Source organism: Globicephala melas, chromosome 21 (assembly GCF_963455315.2).
Source record: "Globicephala melas chromosome 21, mGloMel1.2, whole genome shotgun sequence".
Taxonomy (NCBI): Eukaryota; Metazoa; Chordata; class Mammalia; order Artiodactyla; family Delphinidae; genus Globicephala; species Globicephala melas.
This window is the reverse complement of record NC_083334.1, coordinates 10,582,896-10,606,348: the sequence shown is the minus strand read 5'-3', so window position 1 is coordinate 10,606,348 and position 23,453 is coordinate 10,582,896. Positions and strand designations below refer to the sequence as shown.

At 51.0% G+C, this 23,453-nt stretch overlaps 1 protein-coding gene across 40 annotated transcripts in view; it reads left to right on the top strand.

Annotated features, from left to right (window-relative positions):
* CLN8 (CLN8 transmembrane ER and ERGIC protein) overlaps positions 1-23,453 on the top strand; it is a 58,217-nt gene that overhangs the window by 1,857 nt on the left and 32,907 nt on the right. For 8 of the 40 annotated variants that reach the window (XM_060291750.2, XM_060291756.2, XM_060291763.2 and 5 more), the window contains exons 1-12: positions 107-873; positions 1,954-2,577; positions 8,602-8,897; positions 11,668-11,894; positions 12,480-12,714; positions 13,042-13,154; positions 14,161-14,276; positions 14,784-14,876; positions 16,009-16,151; positions 16,323-16,448; positions 18,976-20,519; positions 20,654-23,281. In XM_060291750.2, coding sequence (XP_060147733.1) covers positions 826-873; positions 1,954-2,577; positions 8,602-8,897; positions 11,668-11,716 — 1,017 coding nt within the window. In that variant the 5' untranslated portion in view covers positions 107-825 and the 3' untranslated portion in view covers positions 11,717-11,894; positions 12,480-12,714; positions 13,042-13,154; ... (4 more) ...; positions 18,976-20,519; positions 20,654-23,281. Of the gene's footprint in view, positions 1-106; positions 874-994; positions 1,083-1,953; positions 2,578-8,601; positions 10,101-11,667; positions 11,895-12,479; positions 12,715-13,041; positions 13,155-14,160; positions 14,277-14,783; positions 14,877-16,008; positions 16,152-16,322; positions 16,449-18,975; positions 20,520-20,653; positions 23,282-23,453 lie in introns of those variants that run through there. The other 32 variants (XM_060291768.1, XM_060291769.1, XM_060291767.1 and 29 more) reach the window with 28 other exon arrangements.

Genomic DNA, 23,453 nt, shown 5'->3' with positions numbered 1-23,453 from the left:
GTTTCAGGCTTTCTCTCCAGGATAATCAGGGTTTGTTGGATTGGCTCACATTTAAAACCCCCACCCCGCGGCGCACAGAAGAGCCTCACAGGTCTTCAGGACGCTGCCTGCTTTAGGAAAAGGAAGCCACTAAACCCTCCCTCCTTGGAGTCACAGGATCTTACATCTGGGGGACTGGAATTCACGCCGGTTCAGTGGTTCTGCACCAGCTTAGAGCGCCTGGGCACGTAAGAAAACACCCAAGCCTGGCCCCGCCCCAGGGCAGCTATAAGTCAGGACCCTGGGAGGGGGCCTGGGCATCGTCCTCGATGTGGAAAGGACAGACGAACCTGCAGGTGATGTAATGCACCTGGGCCCAGAGCTCTGAGTCCTGATCATGGTCCAATCCGAGGCCCCACTGGGTAGCTTCTTGATTTGAGGCAAGTAACTAAACCTGAGCTCTCTTCTTTCCATTGGAAATGTACGACTCCCTGTTTAGCAGGTTAAACGGCCTAACTGAACGTGCCTGGCACGGAGTAGGTACTTCATATTAGCACCTGGCACCCACTCTGCTGTATTTATGTGTATTTTTCGTTCCTGTAGTCAGACACTGGAGTCCTGTTTTCCTAGCTCCGAAATAGTGGAACCAAGATCAGAACCCACTGTTTTGTTCTTTGGTCCCAGTGCCCTGGAGTCCCCCCAGCCTTCGTGAAGGGGCACCTATACCAGCCACTCGCCCTGGGCAAGCTTGAGTCATTGTTTTAGTTAGAGCTCTTCAGAGTCATGGGGACCCTCCCGTTTCAAGGCAGAGGTTCCACAGGAGCGTAGCGATGCAGTCGTGGCAAAATGGGAACTGTCACCCAGACCGCATGGCAGGCTTGTGGAAAGGACAAGGTGAGCTTTCCGGAGGAGCCTGTTTCTCGGCACTTTCCAGTTTGCGCAGCGACCCTTTGCATGGGATTAAGTTCTGATGGTGCGGCTCCCTTCTGCCCAGCACTGAGACCCCCCTCTCCCTTCCCAGTATTCGCCCCTGACCCCGCCCCCATCAGCTCCACAATACGGGACCAGATGCTTCTGGATTCTGCTATGAGAGGCTCAGTCAGGTGTGGCCACAAGAGGAAAGCAAAGCTCGTTATGCTCTCGGGTCCTAGAGGCAGGGCCACGCCGGGCACGTGTGGGGATGGCCAGGGGGTCAGGGGGCAGAGGACAGGACAGAGGGTGGGGATTGAGGCCACGGCCTTTACTGGGGTTTCCAGGGAAAAAACAGGGCGGGGTGAGCACATAGGATTGGCTGCTTTTAGTGATTTTGCCGGGCTTTGGGTGACAGGGCTGCCCCGAGCCGCCGGGCACCGGGCAGAGGAGGGTCACCTCCTCGGGGGCAGGGCAGGCGGAGGAGGCCGGGCCTGGCTGGGCTGTTGGCATAGGTCACAGGCGGGCTCCTGGCTGGGCCCTTGGCTGGCGGGGGGTTGTCTCTCCCCAGCCGGGCGGGACTTCAGATGTCAGAGCATCACAGTAGACAGAAATATATACACACACACACACACACATAGATGTACACACACGTACTCCCCTAAGTGCGGAGCTTGCTGTCCAGTGTAGGTGAGGGTCCAAGGAGCTCCGGATGGGGCGCTGGCTGGCAGTGTTCCCACCGTGGGTTCCGGAAGCACATCCTCCTCTAGGTGTGCTCTGTCTGGGGGACTTTGTGGGCTGTCACTGCCACCACGGGGGGCATCCACTGGAGAGTCGGGACCGTGTCTGTTTCCTGCCCCGTCCACGCCTGCCCCTTCCGTCCCTCGTGTCACTTTCTCTCGTGCTCCTGTCCCACCAGTGGGTGCTTTCTTGCTGTTTTTGTGTCACTGAATGCACATAAGCTTGAGGAGAAGAATTGTTAACATCCATTTTGTGGTGCTGGAGCAGCCTTGCGTCCCGGCTCCTTTCAGCCAGCAGAGGGTCAAGGCTCTTTTCTTTGTCCAGGTGGAGGATGGGCGCATGAGGGTCCCGGGGCCGTGGCCTGGTGCAGCGTGTGGACCCCGGCCCAGCCTGTACGACGTCGGCAGCATGAGCCTCCCGAGCAGCGGGCCGGTGGGCAGCATCTTTGACCTGGACTGCACCTCCGGGCAGGTCCGCTGGGCGCTGGTGGCCGCCGGCTGCACCTTCTACCTGGGCGTCTTCGTGGCCTGCCACCAGCTGTCATCCTCCCTGAACGCTACCTACCGCTCCCTGGGGGCCCGAGAGCAGGTCTTCTGGAACCTGGCAGCCACGCGTGCAGTCTTTGGCATCCAGGGCACCACGGCGGGGCTACGGGCACTGCTGCTGGACCCCGTGCTCCAGGCCGACAAAGTGCTCGGCCAGCAGAACTGGTGCTGGTTCCACATCACCACGGCAACCGGATTCTTCCTCTTCGAGAACCTCGCGCTCCACGTGTCCAATGTGCTGTTCCACACATTCGACGGGTTCCTGGCCGTCCACCACCTCTTCGCCTTCCTCGGGTTTCTCGGCTGCGTGGTCAACCTCCAAGCGGGCCACTACCTGCCCATGATCACGCTGCTCCTGGAGATGAGCACGCCCTTCACCTGCATCTCCTGGATGCTCCTAAAGGTAGGCGCTCCCCAGACGGCATCTGTGCTCCGCAGCGGGAGGTGAGCGGCTAGTGTGGCACCTTTACCCGCTTGATGCCCGTGTTGCTGGTCCCTTGTGGCCTGTGCTGTCACAGCATCACCAGGCTGGATTAGAGTATTACAGTCCGTGAGAAGCTCATTTTCGTTGAATTCCATTTTAATCATTTTAAACAACTCTTTTAGGCTTCCTGCCCCATCGCAAAAGAAGACTCGGTGGATCGTGTGTCTTACTCAGTAACTGGCAGTATTTGTAAGCCCTAGAAAACATGCTTTTTCTTTGTTTCAGATACTTTTTTTTTTTTTGGCGGTACGTGGGCCTCTCACTGCTGTGGCCTCTCCCGTTGCAGAGCACAGGCTCCAGTCGCGCAGGCTTAGCGGCCATGGCTCATGGGCCCAGCCGCTCTGCGGCATGTGGGATCCTCCCGGACCGGGGCATGAACCCGTGTCCCCTGCATCGGCAGGCGGACTCTCAACCACTGCGCCACCAGGGAAGCCCCTCAAATACTTTTTTTAAAAAAACAATATGTCTACATTCATATCTTCTAAAATTTTTATTTCACATTATGTTATCTTACACCCAACATGAGATCTGCCCTATTCACAAACCTTTAAGTGTCCAGCATGTTATCGTCAGCTGTAGTCACAGGTGCACAGCAGGCCTCTGGAGCTTATTCGTCTTGTATGATTGAAACTTCACTCCTGTTGGTCAGTAACTCGCCGCTTCCCCTCCCTCCAGCCCCTGGCAACTGCCATCCACACTTTGATTCTAGGAACTGGACTATTTCAGATGCCTCATCTAAGTGGACTCATGCCATATTCCTCTTCTGTTCCTGGTTTATTTCGCTGAGTGAATGTCCTCAAGGTCCAGCCATGTCATTGCACATTGAAGGGTTTCCTTCTTTTCTCAGGCTGAACAGGTTTCCATTACGTGTGTGAAGCACATCTTCCTTGGGTGTTTCAGTCTTGGTTATTGTGAGTGAACGTAGAGGTGCTAATATCTCCTCCACATTCTGATTTCGGTTCCTTTACTGGGTCATCAGGTAGCTCTGTTTTTAGAAAATAACCCGCCCCCACTGTTTTCCGCAGCGGCTGCGGCGTTGTGTGTTCCCACCAGCAGTGCACAGAGGTCCGCTTTCTCCACGTGCTCACCAAAGCTTGTTGTCTTTGTTTCTCTGATGACATCTCACTGGCTTTTGATTTGCATTTCCCTGATGACCGGTGACAGTGAGCATTTATTCGTCTATCTGTTGGCCATTTGTATGTCGTCTTTGGAAAACTGTTCAAGCCCTTAGCCCATTTTTAACTCAGATTCTTTGTTATTTTTTACTGTTGAGTTGTAGTTCTTTATATATGTTCAAGATTAATCTCTTATTACACATATGGTTGGCAAATATTTTCTCCCACTTTGTAGGTTGCCTTTTCACTCTGTTGATTGTTTCCTTTGCTGTGAAGAAGCCTTTTAGTTTGATGTTGTCCCAATTGTTTATTTTTGTTTCTGTTGTATGTGTTCTTGGTAACATATTCATGAAATCATTGCCAAAACGAATGCCATGAAACCTTTTCCCTATGTTTTCTTTTAGGAGTTTTGGGTCTTGCATTTCCGCCTTCAAGTTGATTTTTGTGTAAGGTGTGAGATAAGGGTTCAGTTTCATTCTTTTGCATGTGAGTGTCCAGTTTTCCGAGCAACACCCGATTGAAGGGACTACCCCTTTCCTGCTGTGAGTTTTGGGCACCCTGTTGAAGATCAGTTGGCCGTGTCTGTGTGGATGTTTTCTAGGCTTTCGATGCTGCTCCACTGGTCTGTGTGTTTGTATGGCAGTTCATGCAGCTTTGATTTCTGTAGCTTTGTAATATCGTTTGAAACCAGGAAACCTGGTGCCTCCAGCTTTGTTCTTTTTCTCAAGATTGATTTGGCTATTGGGGTCTTTTGTGGTTTCATGTGAATTTTAGAAATTTTTTTTGTTAAAAATGCTACTGGGATTTTCGTGGAGGTTGCATTGAACCTGTAGACTGTAGATTACTTTGGTGACCTCCCTAGTGAGTTTTTTTTGTTTTTCGTGTTTTTTTTATTTTTGGCTGCGTTGGGTTTTCGTTGCTGCACGCGGACTTACTCTAGTTGCGGCGAGCGGGGGCTACTCTTTGTTGTGGTGCGCAGGCTTCTTATTGCGGTGGCTTCTCCTGTTGCGGAGCTCAGGCTCTAGGTATGCGGGCTCATTAGTTGTGGCTCGCAGGCTCTAGAGCGCAAGCTCAGTAGTTGTGGTACACGGGCTTAGTTGCTCCATGGCATGTCAGATCTTTCCAGACCAGGGACCGAACCCGTGTCCCCTGCATTGGCAGGCGGATTCTTAACCACTGCACCACCAGGGAAGTCCCCCTAGTGAGTTTTTTAGTTCAGTTATTGTATTCTTCAGCTCCTTGATTTCTGTTTGGTACATTTTTGTACATTTCCGTCTCTTCATTGACATTCCACTTGTTCCCATGTGTTCTCTTGACCTCGGCGAGCACCCTTATGACAGATGCCTTTAATTCTGTCGGGTATGTCGTGTGACTGCTCTCCGGTAGGGTTTGGAGGTTTGTCTCATTCCTCAGTTTGGAGCGTCTTTGCCTGATTCTTCATTTTCCGTGACTCTGTTTGTGTCTGTGCATTAGACGAAGCAGATGCCTCTCCCTGGCCTCGTGACTGTCCTCACACAGGAGAGATCCCACCACTCAGCCTAGCCAGGGTCCTGGAGGTTCTCCATTGACTTTCTCCCTCCCCAGGGAAGGGCAGGCAACTGTGGCTTCTGTCTGCTTACACGTCCAGTCCTGGGTGGGGCAAGGCTGTGTGTCCACCAGCCCAGGCCACCGCCTCCGCCCCCTCTGCCAGCTGGACTGTGGGCCAGCGGCCAGGGAGCCCCCCGAACAGCTGGGGGGCTGGGCACGTGAACCAGCTCCTCCCTCTTCTGCGTGAAGCTGCGGGCCGACGGTCTCCTCCTGACCCCAGGGTGCTGCCGGGGTCCCTGCCCGCTTCGGCAAGTCTGTCCCGGGTGCAGGCTCCTTTCGATGGGCCCGATTCGTCACTGTGAACTCAGCCAGGCCTCCTCCTGGGGCCCCTCACGCGTCAGGCGCCCGGGCGGAGGTCTCCGGAAGCCCTTCCCCAGGTGGGGTGGGCCCACTGCTCAGGAAGAAGACAGACCCTGGCTGTGGGGCGGCCACCAGAGGGAGGCACTTTGTTTGGGGTTTTTTCTGTTTTCTCTAAAGTGTTCGGGTGCCATTTGTTCAGGATGGAAATGGGTGGTCCCAGAACCCACTTCTTCCCGCTCGCCGCGTTCACCACGTGGCCCGTGACCCCACGGCAAAGCTGTCCCCTCGGCTAAGACAGCCCAGGGCCCGTGTGCCTACACAGCCATGGTCTTGGTCTAGTTCAGATACTACTGAACCTTGTGAGTAAACGCCGTGTAAAACGTTGAAATCCTTTAAGCTTTTCATAAAGCTGCCAAGCTCCTGCTTAGTTGGGCATCAGGGTCCAGGAGTCCTCACCACCGGAGTCTGATTTGATGAGATACAGACGGGTGTCAGGACCCGGTGTCACCACTAACTTAACGTAGTTTACACCCCAGACGGGCTCATGCTTCCATTTCCTCCTCCAATTTGATTCTGAAATGTTGTTTAGAAATAATAATAAATGAATTGTACACTCAAACATCTAAACATGATTCATCCACGGAGACACTAGTCCAGATGCAAACGACGTGGTATAAAAAACAGTCAATTTATGTGTAAATAAGTATATACCAGGGACACTACTTGCTGGGACCCCAGCTATACAAAGTAACCTTTGCACGGTTAAGACTCACTTTGTTACTGACTCTGCTTTTCTCAAAGCATTTGGTGATGTTGAACCCAAAAATTTCAGTGTCTGAGTAGGACCAAAAATGCTCACTTCTCAGGCTTGGAGTTTTCTAAACTTAATGTAATTACTGTATGAGTAGAAGTTCATGCTTCTGGTATGAATATTAGGAATTTAGGATGGCTGCTTTTAGTAAGTGGGCAAGATAACGGAAAGGAGTACATCTTGTGAACTTTGAAGGAAGCAGCGAGTGGAAAGAAGACGGCGTGCTGGCCAGTGCCTGCAAGGTTGGAAGGGTGAGCAGTGCCCTGGCCCCCACGCACATGTAGCTCACTCTGCAGTTTGTGTGTTCACCCCGAGACACACTTAGCTCACCTTCCCACTCTACAGTTTGTACATTTAACGTCCTTCAGGCCAGAGCAAAAGCTAACTCTTTCCCACGTGAGGAATCTATCATTGAGAACCTCAAACCTCAAGTGTTTCTGCGTTTGAGAAACACTGTTTTTTTGTCTAATTGCACAGTTCAAGGAATTTTACTTGTATAAGTCATGATTCTAGCATAACGTGGAGAATGCCTACCCATGCAATGAGTATAAAACTATTTCTGTAAAACTGTGGTTTTTTTCCTAGTACTCTATGGTTTTCTTTTCCTTTTACATTGATATTTAGTCCATTTGGAAAGTATTTTTAAGTAAGATCCAACTGGATTTTCCCAGGAGGTGAGCAAGGATCCTAATGTAATTACATTGTCCATCCTTTCCCTGGGGGTTCGAAATGCCACCCAGTGCCAACTCTCCATGTATTTTATTCACTTCTGCGTTTTGCATTATCTGTTATTTCTGAAGCATCATCATATCTCATTATTTGCTGAGGCACCTTCAGCCCTCCTTGCTCTCGTGCGTTTACTCCACTGCATGAGTGGCTTTACTTAAAGTTGTTACAAGTTGATAAAAATACTGATGTAGCCTCTTATTTGGACTAAATCTGTGGACGCATTCAAGCAGGGAGGATGTAACGTCTTCTGAGTGTTTTCCATCCAAGCACATAATAACGTGCCTCATTTCACCCAGACTTCTTTTAAGTCCCTGTGCGGTGACGGTCTCGTTCCCAGAAGGAGGGGAAATGTATATAAAAAGTTGAAGAAGTGAGGTCCGTCATCTCCTTCGTTTACTTGCCTCCCTGCCTTGCAGGCCTCTGGGTCGCCCAGAGGCGGATCATCCAGGCAGGAGGTTGGGTTCTTTTTGCAGGATCTTAGTCCCCCGACCAGGGATTGAACCCGTGCCCTCGGCAGTGAGAGCGCAGAGTCCTAACCACCGGGCCACCAAGGAATTCCCCTTTCTTTCTCTTTTAAAATGTGGTCACTCCAGAGGTCAGTTGTTGTGTCCCCCTGTGGCTCTGCAGGTGCGGCTGCAGTGAGGCCATGCCCGTTCCCAGCATCACCGGGCTGCTGCCTGGCGAGGTGTCCCCACTGCCCCCTTTCCTCCTGCAAGTGCCAGACGTGCCCCTACCCTGAGGAGGCGGTGTCGGGGCGGGGAGCTGCCCAGGAGGACGCTCCAGCCCGGGCAGAGCGCAGCGGGGAGAGGCCGGTGTGCACAAGCTCACGGGTCTGAGGTGTGTGGGCTGTCCTGGTACCTGTTGTCCTGGTGCCGGGCTGTCCAGGTGCTGACGTCCCCGCCACAGTGTCCCACCTCTGTGCCCACAGTCTGCTGTATAGCATTTTCAAGTTCCCTGTTTGGTTTTAGCTACAGCTAGCTTTCACGTGAATTTAGAGTAATTTTAAGGCAAGTTCATTTGGGCTTGTGTCCAAGGTCTACTGGGGTAAAAATACCGAAAAACAAAGAAGTGAGGACACACATCTCATCCTGAGCTTGTCTCCTCTGAGAGCATTTGCCCCCGGGGCCCGGCGAGCCTGGTTGGACACGACCAGCGTGTCTTCCAGCTTCACTGGGTCAGCGTTGGGTAGTTGGGTAGTTAGTTGCTCGATGTGTGCACGGTCGAGGGAAGAAGGCTGGAGGTGAGCTTGGAAGGAGTGAACTTTCCTTCCGGGGGCGCAGGCCAGCAGGAGGCCCGCGCTGGGTGGGTCTGCTGGCGGCTGGGCGGGGCCGGGAGGGGGCGGGGACGGGGCGCGGCGCTGTGAGCCCGAGTCGGTCCGCCCTGACCCTGCTCTGCCCGCAGGCCGGCTGTGCGGACTCGCTGCTCTGGAGACTGAACCAGTGGCTGATGGTCCACCTGTTCCACTGCCGCATGGTCCTCACCTACCACATGTGGTGGGTGTGCCTGGGCCACTGGGACGGCCTGGCCCGCAGCCTCTTCCCGCCGCACTGGGCGCTCTTCGTGGTCGGGCTGGGCCTCCTCACGGTCCTCATCAACCCCTACTGGACCCGCAAGAAGACGCAGCAGCTGCTCAACCCCGTGGACTGGAACTTCGCGCCCGGCCGCCCCAACGGGCCGGCGCCGCCCAAGAAGACAAGGTAGCGGCCTCGGCCCCGACTGTCCCCGCGGCGCCGACCCCAGGCCGCGTGAGTACTGACTTCCACGTGGCGCCGAGTACCTACACCTGAGCGCGCCTCGGGGACAGAGTCCCGCCGTGGTGACATCACGGCCCGATGTGCTCATTCCCGCGAGCTTGGCCTGTCTGCGCCGTCGCCCCAAGGAGGGCCTGCGTGGACGGGTCGCACTAAAGCGTGTGTGCGTCTTATTCAACAGCCCCGTTATTTTTAGTTGGAGAGAACTGTCCCAAGAGAACATAATCCGTTCCCTTACCCTGTTGACATTCCCAGGGCTGAGATGTAAGCCGCGTCTCCGCAGCGCCATCTCGTGGTGAGCGCGGGGCATCGGCCTGGCTTGCGGCTGGGGGCGGCGGAGGGGTCTTCTCACCAGGGAAGCTCATCCGGGCGAAGAGTTTTGTTTCCGTTTTGTGTTTCTCTGTTGACACATTAAGAGAGGTGTTAGTAATCAGATTTGTCTAGATTTTAGGGCTGTTTTTAACTAAGTTTCAAACAGGTGCCCCGCCAGACCCTACCTAACCCCCTGGTTGGTGTCTCTCTGTAGGTTTCGCCAGACCCTACCCCCTGGTTGGTGTGTCTCTGTAGGTTTCAAGTCGGGTCAGTGGTCACTCTCCCTGCGAGCTGTGGGTGGACCTGGCCCCTTGGAGTGCCCGGCTGCAGGGCCCCCTCCTCACCTCCTGGTGACGAGCCCGGGCACCACCTTTACCATGTGGGGCCCGGGTGGAATCTACACGCCGACCCGCAATTTTGTTGACGAATACGTACTGACATCTTATTCTTGCCACGAGTGGGCAATTAAAATGAAAAGCTCGTATTTACTGAAAGTGCCCTTGAACTGTTTTTGAAAAACACACTTATTGGTCGTGAGAATCACGTGTGCCTTGTGCCTGGTCTGTAACACGGCCCCTCGGAAGGGTGTGTGCTGATTTCTGGTACTGTGACTTGACTGTACGGAGGTCAGGAGATGTGATAGCTGCTTGTGTCATTTTGAGAAGTGTTTCAATCCTAGAAACATCCAGCAAACCGTGTCCCTGCTGAGACTCCTCTCCCCCTCGCTGAAAACCCCAGGTACCTGCCGCCCGCTCTCCCGTCCGCAAGCGGGGGGAGCCGAGCTGGCTGTGTTTCCAGCCGGTCAGAACTTTAATAAAGTAACCGATGTTTACAGAACCTGAAAGCATGTCCATTCTTCTCCCTCAATACTGTTCACGTTGCTGTGGAGGCTTTCTGTCTCTGTGATGCAACTGTGATGATGAATCTTCACGTGCTCAAGGTTTGAACTCAGTTTAAGGTATAAAATATTTAATTTTTACGTGACCCTCACTGGGAATTTGACTTTCCCCGGGCTCAGTCTCTACATCCTTCATCTCAGTGAAGGTGCTTTTGCCTCCATCCCGACCCGACTTGCCGTGAGGACCGCAAAGGCGGGGGCGTTTGGTCAGAAAGGGCCTGTTGAGGCTTGTGATCCGGCATCCAGGCACCTTCGCTGCCCAGACAGGTGCTGCCTTCCGGGCTGTGGGTGCTTTGCGGGCTCCGCCCAGCCCGTGCACGGACCAGGCCATAGAGAGAGATGTCGGGGGGTGTGCAGGGGGGCGTCGGCCCCTGGCCCTCCTCAGACCCCGTCTCTCCTATCGTTGCGGCTCCGCCAGCTATCCCTGCTGCGGACCGCTGGGCTTTCCCAGGCGCCGCGCTGGCCACTGAGGGCTCCTCGGTTCCTGGCACGAACAGCTCTGGGAAGTAGGCACCGTCGATCCCGTTTAGAGCTGGGGCCTGGGGCTACGAGGTGGCGCAGGCGGTCCGCGGCCACGCTCTGACTTTAAAGCCGAGGCCCGTAGACTGCGTCTACGAGCACAGAAAGCAAGCGGCAGGCCCCGGCTGACCCTGGCCACCAGACCCAGCTGCATCCGCGTACACAGAGCACTGGAGCACTGCAGTGTCTGTCCAGGTACCGCAGCCCCGCGGGACAGATGCCCGGCCGCTGGTGAGCGAGGCCGCGGCGGCGTCAGCGGGCAGGTACAGGGGTCCACCGGGAAGGGCAGTTAGGAAGTGGGAGCGGCAGCCCGGCTCTGGCACCTGGAAGGCCGGGGCCGCGGGCGACTCTCCCGGGACAGGGCTGGGGTCTCCGGGTTAGCCAAGAGGCTGGGCGCCCCTGGGGGACCAGCCAGCCTTGTCTGCAGCACCCGTGTCTGCGTCAGGGCCGGTCAGGTGATGGGGTGATGGGCTGGAATGGCTGCCACGTACTTCAGAGTGTTGAAAGCAGCAAAGCAGGGGACCTGTCTCCTCTCCCTCCTGCACCGGCACTGTGCACACGGCCGGGCTCGGGATCGGAGCCCGGGGGCGGGGGGGGGGGGGGCTCCAGCAGGCGCCCTCAGCCTCCTCCCTCCTTAGGCCCTGGGCTCACCCTCATCTGGCCCTTTGCGACGGAGTTCCCCACGTGGCCGGCTGGAGCCCCGTGCTGGGGGCAGCGGCCACGGGAGGAGGGGACTGGTTGCCAGGTGAGCCAGTGCCCCCGAAGGTCAGACTCGTTAGTAGTTGTAAGAGTGAGGTTGACACCCAAAATAAACCCCCCTGAGTGACGCCCACCCCTTCATGGGTGCATGTGGATGCTTTCAGTTTACCTGTATCTTTACTAAACTTCTGCTCTAATGGGAGAGTTTATTAATTCAACGTTTCTCTTTTTAAATAACTCTTCCCCTTTTTCAGTAACTAGACTATACGGTGCACATTGTCTTGCCAGGTCATGTTCAGTGAAGTGGAAATCTCAGAAATCTGTTTTCTTCCTCTGATGGCTGGGAATGCAGTGCTCTCTGGAGCAGACCCTGCCCGTCCGGGGCCTGCAGCTCTCCCCGCAGCCCGGCCGAGCCCAGCTACGCAGAGCAAGGAAGCTGCACTGTGACACCCCGTGCCACACGATGGGAAGGGCCGTGGGAGCCGCTTCTAACGTTCTACCCCGGGGGGCCCACGGTGAGGACTCACTCCTCTCTCACTGTGTGTATGTGTATTTCCCTCTTACTGTCATGCGGTTTCAGTGTCAGGTGCTGGCCTGTGGAGGCCTGGGTGTTCTCTGTGCGTCTGTGTACCCTCCCCCTGCCCCCCCAATTCACATGCTGGCATCCTGACCCCCAGCGCGACAGTGTCAGGAGGTGGCGCCGGCGGCAGGTGACTAGGTCATGAGGGTGTGGTCCCGTGATGGGATCAGTGCCCTGACAGGACGAGAACGGAGAGCGTGTCCCCCCCCTTCCCCTCCCAGGTGGAGCTGCGTCAAATCTGCCTCCACCCTGACCCTGCGCTCCCAGCCTGCAGGTCTGCGGTGACCTGCTGAAAGAGCCGGGGCCGAGTCACTGGGTCCCCGTGACCTCAGCCTTTTCTCCCTGCGGCCCCCAACCCCCCACGTCAAAAGTTTCCCAAAATTAACCCAGCATTAAAATCCTCAGTTATTAAAGAAAGGTGTTGAAGGTCAAGTCTTCTAATCTGGAAGTGCCCTGTTGACATTCTACTAGAAAACTTTTACTTTGTAAACTTCATAATATTTACTTGTATTTCAAACAGAACCACAGTTGGAAGGGGGCACGTTTCAGCCACAGTTTCTTTGGTTTGTATCGAGATCACTCTCAGCTCTTTTCCAAGAAATACGGAGCCTATTTGGTCCACTCCAGAGATTTTATTTCCGCACAAGACAGACCAAGAGCCCAGAGTGTTGGAGCCGTCACGGATTTTGTGCAGAAAGCCAAGCTTCAGAAAGTTCAAGGCCAGCCACGCCAAGACTCTCATTTTCCATCTTCCGGTAATTGCTTGACTGTCTCAAAATGAAACATGTATTCACTTAAAAAAAAAAACAACTCAGAAAACACTGCATTCACTGAAAATGATGGCTTACACTTTAATTTGGAGCCAGTTATCCAACCGTGGGTTAACCTTCATCAGTTCGTCCTTTGCCGGCTGGGTTTGCAGCCCTCTCGCCCCTCAGCGCCCCTGGGTATGAGGTGGGCTTGGGAGGGTGGGAGGGGTCCTGGGGGTGCATGTCTTCTGCCAAGCAGGGTAAGCCTGGAGCAGGAAGCCATCACCCCTTCCTGCGTCCTTTCTGCCTAACACGCAGTTTTGACGCCCACAGGTTCCCCCGCCCTTGTCACGGGGACAGGCCTAAGGCCCGGGAAGCAGGCGTCCCCGGGGGCATCTCTGCGCTGCTGCACGGGCCCGGCCCGCCCCCTCTGGATCGCCTGTCAGGTGAGAAGGACTTTCTGCCCTGGAGTCCCCATCCCCACAGGAGGCCCAGTTACAGAAATGCGAACCTTGAACCTTTTCATCCCACCGTGCTCGTGGTCTTTCATTTGGGTTCAGATGAACAGCCTGTGACAGTTAGCCCTCAAGAGAGGGTGTTTCCAGTCTGAAGCTGCTGACCTTTTTTTTTTTTTTAAATGCTTGGCTTTTAAAATTTTATTTATTTATTTATTTATGGCTGTGTTGGGTCTTCGTTTCTGTGCGAGGGCTTTCTCTAGTTGTGGCAAGCGGGGGCCACTCTTCATCACGGTGCACGGGCCTCTCACTATCGCGGCCTCTCTTGTTGCGGAGCACAGGCTCCAGACACGTAGGCTCAGTAGTTGTGGCTCACGGGCCCAGTTGCTCCGTGGCATGTGGGATCTTCACACACCAGGGCTCGAACCCGCGTCCCCTGCATTAGCAGGCAGATTCTCAACCACTGCGCCACCAGGGAAGCCCTGCTGACCTTTGTCAAAATCATCTTCGTTGACGGAGGGGAGACGGCGGTGGCGCGGGACTCAGCACACTTCTCAGAAGCAAGGCCCCCAGAAGTGTGCTCTTTGTTCCATTTTATGTTTATCTTCAACTTTTTATTTTGAACTAATTTCAAACTTAGAAAAAGGTTGGGAAAATAGTAAATACAAACAACCAACCCCATACACCCCTTACCTGGGTTTACCGATTCTTACCATGTTGCCGCGTGTTTCGCCCGTCTCCCGGCTTCCCCGCGTCCGTCACCCCTCGATACTGCGTGCGTGAGCCTGTGACAGAGGACGTCCTCCTAAGTAGCCTCAGCTGGCGTCAGCCAGAGAGACGGCACAGAGTCTGCACTTTGGTCTAATGTGCAGCCAGGTGGTTAGCCGGGTGGCCGCCCCGTCCATCCTCCTGTCCTCGCTCTCCTGGCCTGGACGCAGCCCGGGATCCCTGCGGCCTTCGGGTGTCACGTCCCTCAGCCTCTCTTTCTCTTCGACAGCCTGGGTATTTCGGAGGAATAGCAGCCAGCTGTGCGGTAGAAGCCCCCTGAGGGTGGGCGGGTCGGGAGCTCTGTCAGGATTGGACTCAGGGACGCATTTTTGGCTGGAGAACCAGGTAAGCGTCTCTGTCCTTCTTGGGCCTCAGACCCCGAGGCGTTAGTGTGTGAAACTCGGTGGCCGGGTCGCGGTGTTGTCTGGTTCTCACTGGACAGTTGTCATCGTCCCTCTTGTCATTAATGAGGAACGTGTGGGGAGGTGGTGACACCGACGGTCCCGTGTCTGCACGGAGCCGCCTCCTGCCCCAGGTTTACCGTCCGCTCACAACCCCACTCTTCCTGCAATGCTCGCGGACCGTCAACTTCCCGAGTCCATCGTTCCTTCCACAATGATTAGCCACGTTCTGTCGTAAATAGAATCTTCCCACTTTTAATGCATTATCAATACGGGCTCGTGGGTTCATTCCGTAGCTTTATTCTGTGCACAGCAGGTTGTAGGTTATGTGTAACTCCCTGTTGTCCTTATACATTGTCCCTGCTTCGCCAGGGGGGGTTCAAGCTGCCCCCAGTGTCCTTTTTTACGCCCATCGTTGTTTTTGATTACCTCCCTGTTTTCTCTGCGACAGGATGCCCTTGCGCTGTGTTGTCCCTGTGCTGGATTCACCCGTTTCTCCGAGGACCTGGTTCTTTCGTGAGGAATGGCGTCTGGGAATCGGGACGTAAGTGTGCCATGTGCTCATTGCTAGCGGGTTATCACAGCCTCTAGGCCCTTCCACCTCGCCCGCCCCGTCCTGCTCTGCAGGGACTCTGGCTACGGTATCAGTGAGGTCACACATGGGTCACACGTGCACATGTGCACACAGGTGCAGAAGTGCCACCCGTGGACAGAATCCAACAACCGAGAAGAGTTTGCGGGATTTTTTCTTTATTCCGAGGGTGTACAGTCACAGTGCTCTGTGTTCAGTTACTTAACCTCCTCCTTCCCCACCTTGCCTTCAGGTGATCATGTTATTAGAGAGACAGTCCTGTGCACTTGTTTCTTTTTGCATTCAGTGTTAGGGTCTTCTCCAATTCTTGTTAATCTGGTTGTATTTTTTGCACATGTAGAATATTATCCAAAAGTCAAACTGTTCAAAACAGTGTTTAGAGAAAGGTCACTGCCTTCTCTGTTCCCTCTGTCCTGTTCTCTTTACTCCTCGTGACAGATTTCATTCATGTTAACAGCTCTCTTGAACTATAATTCACATACCATCCAATTCATCCATTTATAAAGTGTACAGTGTGGGGAAAACAGTCAATAATTATGTAGCATCCTTGTGTGGTGACAGACGGTAACGGGACTTATCCTGGAGATCCGTTTGTAATGTACAGAAATAATCACTGTTGTATAACAGGAACAGACATAGTGTTGGAAGTCAGTTATACTTCAAAAACAAACTCATAGAAAATGAGATCAGACTTGTGGTCAGCGGAGGGGGGCGGGTGGGAAGGGGGAATTGGATGAAGGGGGTCAAAAGGTACAAGACGAATAAATACTAGGGATGTGATGTCCACATGATAAATACAATCAACACTGCTGATGTTATAGCTGCAAGTTGTTAAGAGATTAAATCCTCGGCATCTTTGTCAAGAGGGAAAATTTTTTTTCTTTTGCCACGCAAACTTTTTAAAGTCAAATCAAGGAGTCTCTCGTTACATCTGGATCTTGAATCACAGCTAGAAAACCTTCCTCTCCACCCAGGGTATGGAGCAATTGTGTAACCTGATTTTTCCCCATTTCAGTCTCTGGTCCATTTAGATTTTATTCTTGCAGGCAGCGTGAAGAATAGATCGAATTTTGTCTTTTTCCAGATGGCTGTCCAGCTGCCCCAACACCATGTGATAAGAAGTCTGTCTTCTATACTGGTTTGAGATGCCACTCCTCTCGAGCTGGATTTTCTTGGGCGCGTGTCTCCATCTCTGGTCTTGGTGTCCTCTCCCGTTGGTCATTGTTGGTTAGTCCAGCGGTTTTTCCATCATAGAGACTCTGTGGGTTGTTTCAGTGTTTTCTAGCTACTTCTGTGTATTTTTCCAAATGAACCGTAATATCATACAGTTTTGTTGAACTGCAAAAAACAGAAAAAGGGGGTTATTGGTCTTTTGTTGAGTTCTCATTCATTTCGCAGTAACTTGGAGGCGTCTGACATCTTGGTGGTGCAGAGGCACCAGTCCCAGGACAAGGAAAGCCTTTCCACTTGTTCACGTCTGCTCTTCCCGTCACCAGCACTGCGCAGCCAACCGCCCACAACTCGGTGGGTTGAAACACCTGCCGCTTCTCAGTCAGGAGTCACGGGGTGGTTGGCTGGGCCCTGCTCTGTTCTATGAGGTCACCCAGCCGCCCTGCAAGGCCCGGGGCAGCTTCGCCACCTGCGGGAGGGCTGCTCCGGTGAGGGCCTCTCCTCCACGTGGCCTCAGGCCTTTCCCGCAGCAGCTGCGCAAGTTCAGAGGACTTATGGCTTCTCAGGCTCGTGGTGCAGAGACAGGAGGTGAGGCTGCCAGTCCCATCCTGCCTGAAACTCAAGCGTCCTTCCTGCCACATTCTGTTGTCACAAAGCTGACCCAGACCCCAGGGCAGGCAGGCGTGGGACGCTGAGCTCAGTGATGGCCAGGCCAGAGGGCTCGCGGCGGACTTCCGTCTGACATGTCCGCTTTTGTGTGGCCAGGATGTTTCAGGTTTCTCCTAATGCAGGTTTTGCACACTTCTCGGCTGGCGTACTCCTAAGCTCTTATTGCTTTTCTTGCTGTCGTGAAAGGGCTTTTCTCCCCCATCGTATTTGCTTATCATTTTTGTACATGAAGGTTACTGCTTTTTGCATGTCAGTTTATATCCTGCTAACTTGAATTTTTTTTTTTTGAGTTCGTTTTGTCATTGGTTATCTAGATTTTCCAAGCATAATACCATCCTGTGTATAGAGATGCTTGTACTGCTTTTCCAGTTGTTAGGCCCATCTTTGTTTTTTCTTGTCTAGTTATATTGGCGAATACCCAGCAGGATGTTAAACAGCAGAGATAGTAAAGCCCTTGCAGACACCTCCGTATTCCCTCCTCCGTATCCCCTTCTGGGAACCTGTGCCTTTAGGGTATTTTCGTGATAAGAAGTATCCATCTGTTCAGATCACCTGAAGTGCTTCTGTTAAGAATTGGTGTTGAATTTTGTTAAATTTTTTTTCCAGCATCTTGAGGTAATCATGCAGCTTTTCATCTCAGACCTATTAAGATGGTATTGATAGATTTCCGGTATCAAACCACCCTGTGTTCCTGTACAAATCTCACTTGGTTGTTGACTTTTTTTTTTTTTTAAGTTTATTTTTGGCTGTGCTGGGTCTTCATTGCTGCACGTGGACTTTCTCTAGTTGTGGCGAGCGGAGGCTACTCTTCATTGCGGTGCGCGGGCTTCTCATTGCGGTGGCTTCTCTTGTTGTGGAGCACAGGCTCTAGGCGCACGAGCTTCAGTAGTTGAAGCTCACGGGCTCTAGAGTGCAGGCTCAGCAGTTGTGGTGCACGGGCTTAGTTGCTCTGCGGCATGTGGGATCTTCCCGGACCAGGGATCAAACCCGTGTCCCCTGCATTGATTGACAGGCGGATTCACAACCACTGTGCCACCAGGGAAGCCCCTCAATAATTTTCCTAAGAGACTCAAAATAGAAAATTCAGATTTCAAAATTTAAAAGAGAATTTTGAGATAACTGATTCTGTGCATGTAACTATGTAGTGATAGATATTTTTTTTTCTTGTCTTTCTTAGTTCTAGTGTAGTAAGGTGTTCTAATAAATCATGCTTAGAACGCACAATTTGGGAAATGAAACTCAGTTTTAATACATCAGTTGACAATTACTTTCAGTATCTTGGGTGTCATTTACAATCCTGCAAATAATAAACTCGTAGCTTTTAACATTCAGGCCGAACAGTCGCCTGACTGGGCCTCTTAAGCAGAAGATGAAAATAAAAATCACTTACTGTTTTGTCAGTGGAAATGTTACAGGCCAGTTAACAACACTCTGAAACTTATGGACACGAATTTGAGCCCAGTTAGTTTCTAGTTCAGTGTATGAGTCATACAGGCTCTTGGGCTGTGAGGAGAAAGCTTTAGTATACTTGGTCTATAGAAGAATTGTTTACCCTTAAAAAGTTCAAGTAGGAACCACCGTCCTCCTCGGCCACTTCCTGAGATCAGGGCAGGCAGAGCCTTTGTTGTCAGGCCTCAGGTGAGGACACTGGGCCTATCACCCTCCTTAGGTCCTGGTACCACTGGTCAGCGGCAGGGCCCTTTTCCCTTAAGGACGGTGACTTCCTTCCCTGTCCCCACTCCGTCCCCCAGTCCTCTGTGGGGCTCGCCCTGCGTTGCTGTCCCGCGTCGGATCCCTTCCCAGCAGGCACTGAGACGAGGGCGGGTAGCACACTCGGTGCTGGAGGGAGGCGGGTGGAGCAGGAAAGGCGGGGAGGAGGCCAGCTCTCAGTCCACTGCAGGCAGCTGGATGGATCCTGGCCCGGGAAGCACGGACAGCCCTGAGGCCCGGCTCGGCAGTAGTGGGTGGGCTGCTTCTGGGCGTCAGTGCCAGCATTTCCCTGCCTGCCCTGGGTGCAGCCACTCTGCAGACAGAGGGACCAGCTGGCCAGGGGACACGGTCAGGGCGCCGACTGTACTTGTTGGCTGCAGGTTTCATGTGAACAAGTTTTATTCTTGTCATTTTGTACAAATGGCATTGGGTACCGATGTTGGTTGTTTACCCACTCAGTACTTTTTTGTGTGGAGACAGACATTCTCTCTGTCGTTCCCAGGTCCAGCCTGGGACCCGTGTCGCTCCGATCCAGGCCTTCAGCGCTGCCCACCCGGACGGGCTCCGGCTCCGCAGGGTCACAGCCGTGCTGCAGGGGACACCCGTGTGCCCCACCTGCTGTGGGCCGGAGCTTCGGGGTCAACGCAGGAGTGGAAGCGCTGGGTCCAGGCCTCCACGGATCTCCTTCTCCCGGCTGACACCAGGGGGCTCAGGTCTGCGTGGCTTGGCCCCCTGCCCTGCCGGGCCCGAGCAGACGCTGGGGTCCCGGCACCACCCCTCCCGTCTCTTCCGACCGTGTGGCTACTCGTGCTTGCCAGCTGTGTCGCCGGTGCAGGCTCATCGTGAGGGCTCCCTGTTCCCGTTGATCTGTTTGTGGTGTGGGGGGGGGTCCCTCTTCTTCCTGATGATTCTGTGCCTCTTGAAGCCCGGTTGCCCGTCGAGCACCTCGGAGTCGGTGTCTCCCCAGCCGTCACCTCCAGGCCCTCTGCGCCTCTGCAGGTCACGCAGGGGAGGGTCTCGTGAGAGGGCGTTCTCCAGCCCAAGAGCCACGGTTCTGTTTAGTCTGATGCATCTAATGTAACTACTCATCTGGGTGGACGCAGGCCTGATCTGCTCTTGTTCGTTGTGCCCATGCCTCTTCTGAGTCGGTCCGTTGTTCTCATACTCCATTGTAATTTCTCCTTCTTTTTAACTGCACGCTCAGCTTTCAGGGGCTGCTCTGGGAATCGCATTCTTCATCCTTCGCCTGTCAGTCCAGGTTATTCCGTGTCGTGTGACGTGAGAGCGTTGATTGTCCTCCAGTTTCTATGATGTGTATTGACTTAAGTTTCCACTTTGCTCTTGTTGCAATTTCACCATTTATATTTTCAAAAAATGTCTTTCATCTACACTTCATAATTATTAATGCATACTTTTTAAAAATATACTTTATTTTGGCAAACCTCTTAATGTCTAGTTGTTTTGGTTGGTTTTATAGTTTATCTGTATCTCTTTCTCAAGATTTGTTTATATCATTCATCTTTCCAAGCAGTAGGGGTTTTTGGTTATTCTTTTTTTTCCAATAATCTATTTAATTGTCCTTATATTTATGTCCTTCCTTCTTGTTACTTTATTTAGTTTTCCTCTTTGTAACTTTTTATATTGAATATTTTGTTTTCCTTTAAGTATTGCTTTAACGTTGTCCCACAAATTCTGACATTTTTGTTTTCATTTTCATTCAGTTCTAAATATTTCTTAACCCCCTTCTGATGTACTTTTAAATGCAAGCGTTATTTAGTAATGTTATTTTCTTTCCAAAAATGTGGTATTTTTTAAAAAAGTCTATCGTTTTGGTATTTGTTTGGAAATGTATTGTCCTGTTCTAGAAAGAACATGACCACTTTGTTACTTTGGAATTTACTGTGTTTCCTTCTGTCCAGCAGCTGCCCGGGCGCCTTTGTCTCAGGCACAGCCCCCAGCGCCTGCCGCTGACTGGACATCGCTGGGCCACGGCGCTTTCTTCCCTGATGAAGGAAGCAAGGCTGTGGTCCTGCTCTGAGACATCTGGTAAGTGGTGGAACCTGTGTGTCAACACCAAGTGTTCTTCCCTACTGGGTGCCTTGGTTGGGATTTTTCTTTTGGGGAGAGGGGAGGCATAGGACTTAGTCATCTGGTTTTGAGCAGAGCACCACTTTAACTAGGTTTTCCCTTCTGGGTCAAAGAGTGTCTCGGTCTCCCGGCACTGCCTACAGTCGCCCCCTATTAGACCACGGCTTATCTGCACGCTGGTTGGAACAGCAGGTAGGAAACTTTCCATTCTTGTGCTAGGGAACTGTGACCCTGAGAAGCCCTGGACACTAGTCTGGTTCTGGTGACACTGGCTGTGTGAAAGAAGGTGAAATTAGAGCTCTATTGCATCTTGGAGTCCCCTAGGGTGTATTTTACAAAACTGGGACATTTTCAGCTAGGCTCCTACGTAAAGGAAGAAAATGTTATTTTATTGTAACACTGCTTAGCCCCAGTACTTCTTGGGGTCCAGGGAGAAATGGCCCCAGTAGCTCTCTAAATCACACCACCATATTTCATCTAAAACTGGGGAAGGTAAATGGTATGAAATTCTTCAGCCTTTATGCTGTTGAATCAAAGTGAGCCTTCTGGAATGGGTTTGGCTCTTACCTTGGGTAGGTACGTGTTTGTGTCTTTGGTGCATGAGTCCAAACACTGTTTTCTCTTCCTGGTTTGAACCTTGTTAGGGGGTCCTGGTGGTCCTGGTTTTGGGGGAGACCCCACTGGTAGGAGAGAACTTGAAAGGATTAATTGTTCTCAGAGACCGTCCTGGTATTGGCCCTCGTTACAGGGCCCTGGTAACCTGAACGTGGTGTGGACGCTCGTAGAAACTGATGCTTAAGCTGCTCTGAGCCTGATTCAGAGCCACCTGCAAGTTTGTCCGGAAGTGAGCTGTGTGAATGTGAGTGAATGATATGCACTATTGTGTTATTTAAACTGAATTGGCTATTTGGGTACTGAAGGAACTCTCACCTTGAAAATGGCCAAAATGGGGCTCTCTTGATGTTCTAAGAGACTGGTTGTTGCATATGCAGTGAGAGGAAGCTGGCTTCCTAAGAGGAACTTGCTTTACTCTCCCTGTGCCTTTGAGAAACAGATGTTCTGACAATCTCCAGTTCCTGAGACTGAAGAGAAAAAAGGCAAGGAGAGTTTTAACTCAAGGAGGAAAACTGAGATCTGTGTCTATATGGGTGTCTGTGTATGCTACAGAGATATGTCTTTATCTCCAGATGCTATCAAAATTAATTTGTAAATGAGCTCTATGTAATTGGCTTAAAGGAAATTAAATGCTTATCTAAATTCTCAGAAATATAAAACTAACCCACCCAAATGAATTTCAGGTTCACATGATCTGGGAAATATTCAGTATTAAATATCTGGTGTTAAAGTTTAAGCTTGTTGATGGCTGAAGACAGAGATGCCTTCAGAGGCATGAACTATAATTTTTATTGTATTTAGGAAAGTTAATAAGATCTTATTAATCCTGTTACAGAATCTTCACAAGGAAAATAACTTGATACAATGGAACTTTTAAGTAAGTTAAATGTAAATAAGAAGAGTTCTGGGAGTTGAACTTTGGGAATAACTATGTTTTAGAAAATCTATGTAAAAATAGTCTCTCTAGATTTTGGCAATTTGAAACTTTAGAGTTTTGCTAAATTAATTGCTAAATGAGTCTAAGTTTACCCACTTTTGTCTTATGAGAGAAAACCTAAACACGTTTGGGTTTTTTGGACACACGTCTTATACCACATTGAGGAAAGAAATTATGCTGTGAGAAGATGTATGTTTCTGGAGGTTGTAGAATATATTCATAAGTTTGCCAATCAGGAAACGGTGGTATGATCACAATTGCTTCTTTGTTTTTGCCAGAGATTACAGTTTTTAAGGGTTAAAAGTTATAATATATGTAAACCTACTAAAATAGGGGAAACATTTCAGTATATAAGAAGAGTAGGATGTTTGTTTTCATTAAAAGAAGGTAAGAGGAGTGAAAATGCATTTTGTTAAGGGTAAAAGTAATTTGGTCCTAAAGCTGGTTATTTCTAAATGGGAAAGAAAATAAGGGACAAGCTAATATGGAAAAAAAGGTGTGACAGGTTTAAAAAAAAGGAACCCGGAACCCCAAAGCATCTGAAAGAGATTAAACTAAGATTGCTCGGTATGTTTAATTACATGGGAAGCATTCTCAAATGAGTGTTAAGCCTCCCTAAGTTATACTGTATGGGTAAATGTTATTAATATATTCTAGAAATTGTATGGAATTCTGAAAAATCTGGTGGTCCTGATAAAATGTCATAATTCTAGTTTTGTTAATTGAGGTCTATTTACTAAGACTCACCTCCCAGGTAGCTCACTATGTTACATAATTTTTTATTTTATATTGGAGTATATAGTTGATTAACAAGGTTGTTAGTCTCAGGTGTACAGCAAAGTGATAGTTATACATATATATGTATCTATTCTCGTTTAAATTCTTTTCCCATTTAGGTTGTTACATAATATTGAGCAGAGTTCCCTGTGCTATGCAGTAGGTCCTTGTTGGTTATCTATTTTATAGTAGTGTATACATGTTAATCCCAAACTCCTTAACTATCCCAACTATGTTACTTAATTGTCAAGTTTAATTGAATTATTAAAGGACACTCAAGTTTGTTTCTGAAGCTCATCACAGCAGTCTCTCTTTGGATAAAGATCATACATACTGGAAAAGGCATCATTGAAAGGACTGTCTCCAACCTAGATGGAAGAACTCTTACGAGGTATTTTTTTTTTTAATTAAGCATCAATGATATTTAATTTTTATTGAATTATAGTTTATTTACAGTGTTGTTTCAAGTGTACAGCAGAGTGATTCAGTTATGTATACATATATATCTGTTCTTTTTCGGATTCTTTTCCCTTATAGGCTCTTACAAGATATTGAGTATAGTT